This window comes from Carlito syrichta, unplaced genomic scaffold (genome assembly GCF_000164805.1).
Source record: "Carlito syrichta isolate Samal-C Ts95f unplaced genomic scaffold, Tarsius_syrichta-2.0.1 Scaffold287717, whole genome shotgun sequence".
NCBI classification, from domain to species: Eukaryota; Metazoa; Chordata; class Mammalia; order Primates; family Tarsiidae; genus Carlito; species Carlito syrichta.
Window position 1 is genome coordinate 141,826 of NW_007231813.1, and position 11,762 is coordinate 153,587.

Genomic DNA, 11,762 nt, shown 5'->3' on the forward strand with positions numbered 1-11,762 from the left:
TATAACCTAAGAGTGAAAGAAAGGATTCCTCAAAGAAGCATAAAAGGGCAAGGCCAAAGGTGGGGGTGGGGTAAAGGGGTGTACAGAACGTCCCCAGTAACCAGAGATGGGTAAACTCCAACCACAAAGCAGTGATGCCACTTGTGGGCCCTCAGATTGGAGAGGACCAATATGAGTGACAGGGCAGTACTCGCCAGGGCACCGTGCGCAGACGCGAAGAGGGGGGCGTCTGTGCTTGCGGAGAGGGGTCCTGTTGACTGGCCGCCAGCCCGTGGGGGGTGGTAGAGAGGAGGGAGAGCTTGGCGGTGACGCGCGTCCCCCACGTGACCCGGAGCTGCAGAGAGACGCAGCCTTAGGTGCAGTCGTCACTCCCGTCTGGCTACCAGCTCCCCTCTGCCCAGCGCTCGGCGGGCTGGCATCGGGCCCGGGGACAGCGGAGCAGGTGAGGGCCCCGGGGCCCGCGCGCCCTGCCCAGGGCGGCAGCGGCTCGCTGTCCCCGGCAGAGACTACCAGGGTCAGGGAGGGGTATGTTGGCTCAAGTTCTAGGAGCCTTCGCCTCTGATTCTCTGGACCCCCCCCCCCCCCGCCCACATCTGCGCAGGAAAACCGTGGGCTTTGACAGGGCAGCTGGTGGGGAAAATGTCTCCAGAGGGAAATACAGAGGTGGAGATGCTCATCCTCTCCAACTCCAATCACTGACCACTCATGTCTGCTCGCTTCCTGCTAGTCTCAGTGTAAGGGATGTGCCACGGTGGCGTTTGCAGAGAAAATGGTGGGCCTTAGTGACTGGACAGCGGGATTGGTAGGGGCGTCTCGGATTGTGGGGAGGGACGTTTGACAACCTGGTTCCTGAAGCCGGAAAAGCAAGTACTGGGATCTGTGGACTGGGTACCGGTTCAACACTCACTCGGTGCCTTTACTCTTTCCTGTCTGTCGGACAATAGTTTGGTGTGGCACTGTTTGTGGCGAGGAGAAAGGAAGATGGAGAGGAGAAAACTGCACTGGATCTATGGAGGTTAGTGTGAGCACCCACACTGTCTGTGAAACGTTGGAATTCTATATAAATTCTAGAACAAGAGCTTAGGCACCACTGATTGGGATGTGGGGTGGGGCTAGTTAGGGGACATTCCCTAAGCTGCTGTCTTACCAAGCTTAGGACTTTTACCTTAAATTGTATTTTGAAAATCAATAAAGACAGCATATCTTTCAACTGATGTTTTTATATTGAGAAAATAGAAATTGTCATATCAAAGAATATTATTATTTTTTTTTGAAATAGCCTTTGATAGAGAGGGATAGTCATTTTACAGAAGCAAAAGTCTTCCCCTACCCTTTGTCTTTTCTGCTAAAGACTCCTAAAGACGGGTTTAAGGCAAGCAGATGGCAGTACGATGTGATTCTAGAGTATGGGATCTGGGGACTCTCATCTCTTTCGCCACCTTCTGGTTTTCTGGATCCCCCACCTACCTGACCATCTTGGTGAAGGAAATGGTGGACTTCTGGGGAAATCCCTACAGGTGGCTTTACAATAACATGCCTCTGTCTTTTGCCTTTTACTTTCCTTGCCTCCCTTTTCTACCTGTCCTGTTTTCAGGTTCTGTCTGTCAGGAAATGGATCTCTAAATCCAGAAAGGCAGGTACAGGAACTCATATCTTAGATGCTAGAATATTACAAATACTCAATATTCTCTCTCTTCTTTTTCGCTATTTGTTCTTAGGTCTTCCCATAAATCTGCAGTAGGGCTGTTTACCACTGGAAGCAAGAGAAAGAGGACTGGCCTGGCAACCACTGAGGTTTGTGTGAAGGCAAACATTGCCTAGGGATGACAAGAGAGGGTGGGCATAACAGTTGGCTGAGATTTAAGAGAGTCTCAGTGGAGAGCACTTCTGCCTCACCTACACTCTGCCAGATTTTCACAGTGCTGCCATACACCCCATGAATGTCAGTGTAAGAAATTGTAGGAATACCACGGTAATGGTGGGCTGGTGTGTGACTGGGAGAAGACTTGATGAGGGGATTATGAGATGGGATACATTAGTAAACTGAACCTGGGCCCTTGAAAGACAGGCACTGGGGTCAGGAATCAGGATGCTTGTCTCTCCAAGGACTTGGTCTCCATTATCACCTGTTTGTTTACTTATCCATAGATCTGCTTGCATGTCTGCTGCAGGACTTGAGATCACTGGAACCAAAGAAACAAGGAGGAAATTTTCCCTGATCAGTATAGACTGGTAAGAGGGTGGGGACTGCCTGGATAGATCTCTAGGTAGGATGGTAGAGATCAGTGTGCATCCAGTTAGGGTCAGTGTCCAACCACCTTTTCTGTTACCCCACATTCTAACCTTAATTCTGGTATGGAGAAAAGAGTATGACAGCACCCGGGGGATTGTGGCAAGCTGAGTGAGGTAGAGAGGTGGTTTGCTAATGATAGGCCTATTCTACCAAGAACAAACTCTCCACTCCCATCTGTCCCTCCATCTGTCGGTCTGTCTCTAGATCCAAAGATCTCATGAGTTTATATGTCCACTTTAGGTTGTATCACCAAGCAAGAAAAGAGAGGAGGAGGAAACTGCTTCAGATCATTACAGGTTGGTATGAGGATGGGGCCCTGTGGAGTGGTGACCAGTATAGGTCTGGTAAAAATCAAAGTCTGGGGTTTCTTGATCACTCCCATTTGTCATCAGCCCTTCTGCCATTCTTCCCACTGTTCATTTGGTGTATGAAAATGTGTATGGAACTACCTTGGGGGATAATTGTTGGGCATTGAGGAAGGTGGGGAAAGGATGAAATAAGAAGTATAGAGAGTTTGTTGATCATCCTCTCTCCTACCAAGCACATTATCTACCTTTTTTTGTCCCTCTGTGTATCTATCCATATGATACAACAGAATCTGAAGAGAAATTTTAGTCCATTTTCTTCCTCTACTTCTAGGTTCACCTCCAGTGGCAGCTGTAGTGGCCTTTGAGTGGCTGAAGACCAGTGCCCTATCAAGCCTACACCCAGATCTACCACTGTCTTTCCCTAGCTCGAGTGAGCCCTACTGTACCTTGTTCGTGCCTTCAACTGGGGTATTACATGGGCCGTGTTCAGGAAGTGGGCTGGGTGACTGCAGGACTGGTGATCTGGGCTGGAACCTGCTACTTCATTTACAAATTAACCAAGGGAAGAGCCCAGAGTGTGAGGAGACTTGCCAGAAATGGGTCCAGAGTCAAGATGGAGACTGTGGTTGGGGTACAGAACCAGACATTGGCCACGAGTGAAGCCATGGCGGGGGAAGAGATTGAGATTAGACCCAAGGCCAAGAATGGAGCAGAAACTGGAGCAGGAGATGGGCCTGGGGCTGAAGTAGAGACCAAGGACACTGCTATAGCCATACTCAAAGCCAACTCTCAGGCCAAGGCAATGGGTGGGACAGAGGCAGAGATCCAGTCTGAGGCCAAAGTGATGGCTGGAACACTGATCATGACAGAGGCAGTGACTCTGACTGAGGCCAAGGCTAAAGCCAAGGAAGTGGCCGTGAAAGAAGCAGTGACCCAAACTGATGCTAAGGCTGGGAGAGTAGTCAAGAAAGAGGCAGTGACTCAGACCAAGGCTAAAGCTTGGGCACAGGCTGCCAGGGCAGAGGCCAAGAAAGAAGCAATGACCCAGACCAAAGCTGAAGCTCATATATTGGCTGAAAAAACCCCAGAGATTAACAGAGTAATGGCAACACACAGTGAGATCTTGGCAGTGACCAGGGAAGTGGACAAGATGGGGGCCATGAACAAGACTGGAATTGTGACTGAGACCAAGACAAGGGCTCTGGAAGAGACTGTGAGTGTGGCTAAGATTCAGTCAGAGGCCAGGCCTGGTGCCACAGTTGATGCTAGGGAAAATCTCAATGGCCTGTCCAGGGAGGTGACTGGAGTGAACGTGAAGTCCAGTACACAGTCTCAGGCTGTGACCAAGGTCCAGGGTGATGACGTGCCTGGTACTGGGGTTGAAGACAAGGGAAATTCCAAAACCATGTCTACAGCAGGGTCTGGGATAGACACGATGGCTTCTGTTCGGCTTCAAATCGTTGCCAAGACCCAGGATGAGACCATGCCTGGGGCAAGGATTGATGCTGGGGGTAATACCAACGCCATGTGTATGGTGGGGGCAGGGGCAGATGTGAGAGCTTGTGTACAATCTCAGACTGTGGTCAAGAAACAGGCAGAAGCAACGTCTGGTGCCAGAGTTGATGACAGGGGAAATACCAATGTCAGATCTAAGACAATCACTGGAGCTGACATGAGGGCTGCTGCTCAGCCTCAAGCTGTGGCCAGTACTCAGGCTGAGGCTACGCCTGATGTTAGGGTTAAGGGTAGAGGCAATTCCAATGCCTTGGCTAAAGCAGGGGCCAGGGCAAACTTGAGGGCCAGTTCCCAGGTGGAGGCCTTGCCTAATGCCAGGGATAAGAGCAGAGGCAATCCTAATGTCATGGCTAAGGCTGGGGTTGGGACAGACATGTTGTCATGTACACAGTCTCAACCTGTAGCCAATGTCCAGGCTGATACCATGCCTGATGGTAGAATTAAGGCTAAGGGCAATACCAACACCATGTCTAAGGAAGGAGCTGGGACAGACACAAAGACACAGGCTCAGGCTATGGTTCAGAGCCAGGGAGAAGCCTTACCTAATACTAGAGGTAAGACTAGGGGCAAAACTAAATCCAAGTGTAAGGCGGGGCTTGGAACAGATGTGAAGTCCTGTGCACAGCCTCAGGCTGGGGCCAAAGCCCAAGCTGAGGCCTTGCCTGATTCCATGGTTGATGGTAGGGGTGATCCTAATGCTATTTCTAGAGCAGTGGCTAAGGCAGACCAGAGGACCTGTGGTCAGCCTCAAGTTGTGGCCAATCCCCAGGATGAGGCCTTGCCTATTGCCAAGAATAGAGTTAAGGGCAATCCCAATGTGCCTAAGGCAGGATCTGGGGAAGGCACAATGGACTCTGCCCAGCCCCAGGCAGTGGCCAATTCCCAGGGTGAAGCCTTGCTTGGTACCAAAAATAAGGTCAGAAGCAATCCCAATGCAGTGTCTAAGGCAGGAGTTGGGGCAGGTACAACGGGCTCTGCCCAGCTCCAGGTTGTGGCCAATTCCCAGGCTGAAGCCTTACCTGATATTAAGAATAAGGTCAAGAACAATTCCAATGTTGTGTCTAAGGCGGGGGCTGGGAAAGATATAACGGGCTCTGCCCAGTCCCACGTTGTGGCAAATTCCCAAGGTGAGGTCTTGCCTGGTGCCAAGAATAAGGTCAGGGGCAGTTCCAATGCTGTTCCTAATGTAGGGCCTGGTCCAAATACAACAGACTCTGCTCAGCCCCAGGCTGTGGCTAATTCCCAGGATGAGGCCTTGCCTGGTGCCAAGAATAAGGTCAGGGGCAATCCTAGTGCTATGTCTCAGGCAGGAGCTGGAACAGATACAATGTGCTCTGCCCCAGCCCAGGCTGTAGCTAGTTTTCAGGGTGAGATCTTGCCTGGTACCAAGCATAAGCTCAAGGGCAATCACCATGCTGTGTCTAAAGCAGAGACTGGAATAGGTGCAATGGACTCTGCCCAGCCCCATGCTGTGACAAATTCCCAGGGTGAGGCATTGCCTGGTGTCAAGAATAAAGTCAGGGGCAATCGCAAGTCTGTGTCTAAAGCAGGGACTGGGGCAGATACAACAGGTTCTTCCCAGTCTCAGGCAGTATTCAATTTCCAGGGGGAGATCTTGTCTGGTGCCAAAAATAAGGTCAAGGGCAATCTCAATGCTGTGTCTAAAGCAGAGCCTGAGATGGGTATAACAGGCTCTACCCAATCTCAGGCAATGGCCAATTCCCAGAGTGAGGCCTTGCCTGTTGTCAAGAATAAGGTCAAGGGCAATTCCAATGTCATGCCGAAGACAGGAACTGGAGAAGATACAATGGCCTCTGCTCAGCCTCATGTTGTGGCCAAGTCCCAGAATGAAGCCTTGCCTGGCACCAGGAATAAGGTAAAGGGCAATTCCAGTGCTATGTCTAAGACAGAGACTGGGACAGGTACAGTAGGCTCTGCCCAGCCTCAGGCTGTGACCAATTCTCAGGGTGGAGCCTTGCCTGGTACCAAAAATAAGGTCAAGGGCAATCCTAATGCTGTACCTAAAGTAGAGGCTGGGGCAGATACAATGAGCTTTGCCTGGCCACAGACTGTGACTGATTCCCAGAATGAGACCTTGCTTGGTGCCAGGAATAAGGTCAGGGGCAATCCTAATGTTGTGCCTAAAGCAGGGGCTACGGCAGGTACAGGGGACTCTGCCCAGCCCCAGATTGTGGCCAGGTCCCAGGGTGAGACTTTGCCTGGGGCAAGGGACAAGGTTATGTTCAGTTCTGAGACAGAAGCCACAGTGGATGGGGTCCATGCAAAGCCTGAGGCTGAGGCCATGCCCACTTCTGAGAGTGAGAGTGGGTCAGGTACTCAGGCTTGCAGAAATACTCAGCCTTACATCCATGACTACTACTGGAATGGCATTGGTGTTGAGGATTGGATTGCTGCTGAGCGGTGGATCAAATTTAGGTTTCAGGCCATGGATGAAGACTGGGAGAATAGCATGTCCTGGGCTGATGATGAGAATGAAGCCAGTATTGAGTCCTGGAGTGGGGCTAGTGATAAGGCTGGTATTACATCCTGGGCTGTGGCTTGTGGTGAGGCTAGCATGAAGTCCTGGACTGGGGCAAGAGCTGAGAATGAGGTTGATATTGGGTCTTGGACTGGAGTTGGGGACCAGGCCAGTGGAGGGCTCTGGGTTGGGGGTCAGGTTAGTGAAGAATCCTGGGCTGGGGACAAGGCCAGTGGGGGATCCTGGGCAGACAATGAGGGCAAGGCCATTGGAGGGTCTTGGACTGGGGCTGAGAACCAGGCCACTGGGGGTTCTTGGGTTGTTTCTGGGAATCAGGCCATTGGAGAGCTCTGGGCTGGAGGTCAGGCAAGTGAAGGGTCTTGGCCTGGGGGACAGGCCAGTGGGGTATCCTGGGCTGGGGAAGAGGCCATTGGAGGGTCCTGGACTGGGGTTGAGAGCCAGGCAAGTGGGGGATCTTGGGCTGGGGCTGGGAATATAGGTAGTGTTGGGTACTGGGCTGGGACCGTGGACCAGACAAGTGGAGGGTCCTGGGCTGTAACTGGGGATCATTCTGGTGGTGGATCCAAGCCTGGATTTGAGGATCAGTCTGGTGAAAAGGGGTCCTGGGCTAGGACTGGTGGTCAGGCCAGTGAAGGGTCCAAGTTGGGGTCTGAGGACCAGTCCAGTGGAAGGTCTTGGGCTGATACTACAGACCAAGCCAGTGGAGGGTCCAGGCTTGGTCATATAGATCAGTCCAGTGGTGGGTCCTGGGCTGACACTGAGGACTCAAAGAGGGCAGGGTCCTGGGCTGTGACAGGTGACCAGTCAGTTGGTAAGTTCAAATCTAGACTTGAGAATCAGACCAGTGAAGAAGGGTCTTGGGCTGTGGCTGGTGGCCAAGTTGGTGGAGGGTCCAAGTTGGGACCTGAGGATTCATCCAGTGGAAGGTCCTGGACTAGTTCTGGGGACCAGATCAGTGGAGGGTTCTTGCTTGGAGTTGTGGATCAGGCTAATGGAGGGTCCTGGGTTGGGGCTGGGGATCTGGTAAGTGGTGGGACAAAGCCTATATATGAGGATCAGGCCAGTGTCAAAGGGTCCTGGGCTGTTGCTGGGGACCAGGCTGGTGGAGGCTCTATGCTGGGGCCCAGGGACCAGTCCAGTGGAGATTCCTGGGTTGGCACTGGGAATCAGGCCAGTGGTTGGTACTGTGTTTGCCCTGGGAGTCAGACCAATGGAGGAGAATCTTGGGGTGGGGCTGTTGGCCAAGACATTGGAGTGTCTAGGCCAGGGCCCACAAGCCAGTCCAGTGGTGGGTCTTGGACTGGCACTGGGAGTCAGGTCAGTGGAGGCTCCTGGGCTGGGACTGTGGATCAGGCTGGTGGCTGTTCCAGACCTGTATTTGAGGATCAGACCATTGGAGGAGGGTTCTGGGCTGGTGCTGGGGACCAGGCCAGTGGAGGCTCCAGGCCAGAGCTTGAGGATCAGTCTAGTGGTGGAGGTCCCTGGTGTTTGGCTGGTGGTCAGGTGGTTGGAGGGTCTAGGCCAGGACCTTCAGGCCAGTCCAGTGGTAGGTCCTGGGCTGGCACTGGGAGTCAGGTCAGTGGAGGCTCCTGGGCTGGAGCTGGGGCTGTGGATCAGGCTGATGACTGTTCCAAGCCTGAATTTGAGAATCAGGCCTGTGGGAGAGGTTCCTGGACTGGAACTGGGAATCAGGTCAGTAGGGAATCTTGGGCTGGATCTAGGCCTGAGAATGAGGCCAGTGGAGGTTCTAGACTGGGACCTGAGGACCAGGCTACTGGAGGGTCTTGGGCTAGGTCTGAGGAGCAGGTCAGTGGACAGTTCCAGGTCAGTTTTGAGATGGAGGCTAATGAAGAATTCTGGTTTGGGCCTGGGGCTGAGGCTGTTATAGGGTCTTGGTGCTGGTCAGAGGAGAAGGCTGATATTGTGCCCAGGCTTGAGGATAAGGATGAAGCCAGTACTGAATCCAGATCAGGGACTGGGAAAGAGTCTATCGTTAGTTCTAGGTTTGAGACTGAGAACAAGGCCAGTATTGGTTCCTGGATCAGATCTGATGAGGCAGCTTATATGGGCTCCTGTGTGGGGGCTGAGGCTGGAGCTGAGACTGGAGCTGAGGCTGTAACTGAGGCTGTAGCTGAGGCTGGGGCTGAAGCTGGGGCTGAGGCCGGGGCTGAGGCCAGGTTAGGGTCTTGGTCCTGGGATGGAAATGCAACCACTACAAAGTCTAGGCATGGGACTGGGGAAGAGGCTGGCATAGGGTCCTGGACTTTGGCTAGGGATGTAGATGAGGATGAGCTAAGTAGAGAGTCAAGCCCCGATATTGAGGAGATAAGTTTAAGGTCCTTGTTTTGGGCTGAGAGTGAGAACAGCAATGAGTTCAGATCCAAGTGTAGGAAAGATGTCAATTTTGAGTCTGGGACTGGGGATAAGGCTAGCATCAAGGATAAGTTTGAGGCTGCTGGTGAAGTTGATATAAGGTCTTGGTTCTGTGAGGACAAATCTGCATCTAAGGATAAAGCCAAAAAATCAGCTGAGTCAAGAGGCACATATCCATCCATGGTCCCTGGGGCAGGAATGGGGTCATGGGATGGGGCCATGATCTGGTCGGAAACAAAGTTGCCACATCCAAATGAGGCCAGTTTCCTAGCTGAGGATGAGGTCAAAAAGCAAATGAAGTCTGGGGAGAAAATTCGACCCTTGTCCCGCCGCTGTAAACACGACGCTAATATGGATCCACGAGATCTCGAAAAACTCATTTGCATGATTGAGATGACTGAAACTCCTTCTGTTCATGAAATAGCCAATAATGCTCTATATAACAGTGCTGACTTTCCTTATCCCCACGAAGTTGTTCGCAATGTAGGTGGAGTCTCGGTTATCGAAAGCTTACTCAATAATCCTTATCCCAACATTAGGCAGAAGGCTTTAAATGCACTGAATAACATCTCAGTGGCTGCTGAAAACCATAGGACAGTTAAAACATACTTAAACCAAGTATGTGAAGACACCGTCACCTATCCCTTGAATTCAAATGTACAGCTGGCTGGACTAAGATTGATAAAGCATCTGACTATTACCAGTGAATATCAGCATATGGTTACAAATTATATTTCAGAATTTCTTCGTTTGTTAGCTGTGGGAAGTGGCGAAACTAAAGATCATGTTTTGGGAATGCTTTTAAATTTCTCTAAAAATCCATCTATGACAAAAGACTTGCTCATTGCCAATGCACCAACATCACTGATTAACATTTTTAACAAGAAAGAGACAAAAGAGAATATTCTTAATGCTATCTCACTATTTGAAAATATAAATTACCATTTTAAAAGAAGAGCAAAAACATTTACCCAGGACAAGTTCAGTAAAAATTCCCTTTATTTCCTATTCCAACGACCTAAAGCATGTGCCAAGAAACTTCGAGCCTTAGCAGCAGAATGCAATGACCCTGAGGTGAAAGAAAGAGTTGAGCTATTAATAAGTAAACTCTGATTGACTGTATGTTCCCAAACAAATTTGAGTAATATTTTGGTTTTGCACCCTGGGAGTAATGCACATTGTAAATTGCATTATAACTTTGAAACTGATGTTATCTATGATGGTCTATAGCTGTACCATTTTATGAACACCAAATGAATTCAAACTTGTACTGGAAAAACATGTGTTGATTTTTATCTTGTCTGGATTGAGATATTTCTGGTATGCTTCATGAGCAGAAACTGAACTGATTCTTCATAAGTAAGGTAATCTTTGGTCCTTTGTGTGGACTTATGTTTATACATTTAAGACTTTATTTTTATGTCATCAATAAAGTTGTGTCTTCTAAGCAGCAGAAAAAAGTCATTGTCCTTGTCCTTGAGTTTATGATCTGTTTGGAAAGACAAGATATAGGGAAACAAAAACAAAGAGATGGTAACAAAACCAGAAGTTCGTCAGTGCTTGGAGGCATCGGAAATTGTTGGGGGCAAAAATACTGAGGGAACGTTTCACAGGGGAGGGGACACTTAAATAAACTGGGCTTGAAGGATAAGATACAAAAGGGCCAGAAGGGCACTCAAGGAGGGAGCAGTGGTGGGAAGAAAGGCATGGAGGTGAGAATTCTGCTCCAGAGGAGTCTAGCCTGCCTGGAGTGGAAAGTGCGAGGAGGGGAGTGATGGGAGATAGAGCCAGGCAGTAGGGGTGAGTCTCCTCTGTGGAGCACCCCTGATTGCTAAACTGGGCTATCTGAATATTACCCCATCCACCCCTGGGAGCACCAAGGCCTTTTGTAACCCGGAATAACAGAATGAAAGGAAAACAATGTGGTCTATTTGTGTGCAGGATGGATCTGAGCTGGGGTGGGGACAGGAGTGATGACTGGAGATTGGAAAACCAGTTAGGACACTACCACAACGGTCCAGGCATGAGATGATAAAGGTGTGAAATTTCAACCGGTGGTGTGGGAATGGTAAGGAGAGGATAGAAGTGAGAGACCGTTTAAGCCAATAAGGGCTGGGATCTACTCTGGGGACGTACAAAGACGGCCAATTTTATTTTGGAGTGCTGGGGGCATTTGATAAGAAAACTTCCTCTTTCTCGGCCAGTTCTGGTGTGTATGTAAGTGGATCAGATAGTGCTGCTTTGAAGTAATAAGAAAATATAGGAGAAAGAATAAGTTTTAGTGCTTGTATCAAATTTCTTGAATAAAGTTGGTTAAGGTGGAGCCTTTATGGAACCATCAACAGTGCTGTTGGAATCCACATAGGAGAAGAATCCACCTCTCTCCAACCCGATGTTGATGAGGGCATGGGGGGGGGAGCACTGGCAAACTGTGCTGGTGGAAGTATACTTGGTGCAAAGTTTATTGGGACACATGCTTCAGAAGCCTTCAAGATGTGCATAGTTTTTGACCTGGTAATTCACTTGTAGGAATTTATCCTTAGGAAATAATCAAATAATTGGCTTGTGCAAAGCTGTGCATCTTCAAACTTTTGAAGGGTGAAAAGTGGTAAATCACTCAAGTGTCTCAAAGTAGTTGACTAAACAAATTAACTTATGTCTACACATTTAAATATTATGCAGGCCCACAGACTGGGAAAAAGTATTTGCCAACTCCATGTCTGACAAAGGTCTAACATCTTGGATCTACAAGGAACTCAAATGTGCTGAAAAG

General features: G+C 49.8%; 1 protein-coding gene across 1 annotated transcript; it reads left to right on the forward strand.

The window, feature by feature from the left end:
• Window positions 1-340: 340 nt before the first annotated feature.
• On the forward strand, window positions 341-10,449 carry ARMCX4 (armadillo repeat containing, X-linked 4). Its single transcript, XM_021709924.1, has 7 exons — window positions 341-442; window positions 945-1,015; window positions 1,719-1,794; window positions 2,149-2,232; window positions 2,534-2,589; window positions 2,933-5,392; window positions 5,513-10,449. Exons 6-7 carry the CDS (start codon window positions 3,077-3,079, stop codon window positions 10,100-10,102), a joined length of 6,906 nt encoding a protein of 2,301 aa, XP_021565599.1. The 5' UTR covers window positions 341-442; window positions 945-1,015; window positions 1,719-1,794; window positions 2,149-2,232; window positions 2,534-2,589; window positions 2,933-3,076; the 3' UTR covers window positions 10,103-10,449.
• The last annotated feature ends 1,313 nt before the right edge of the window (window positions 10,450-11,762 follow it).

Excerpts from the sequence above, each read along its gene's own strand:
- ARMCX4 (XM_021709924.1), top strand. The coding sequence starts at position 3,077 with ATGGGCCGTGTTCAGGAAGTGGGCTGGGTGACTGCAGGACTGGTGATC. Across the intron at positions 5,393-5,512 it reads TGCCTGGTGCCAAGAATAAG|CTCAAGGGCAATCACCATGC; the intron begins GTCAGGGGCAAT and ends ACCAAGCATAAG.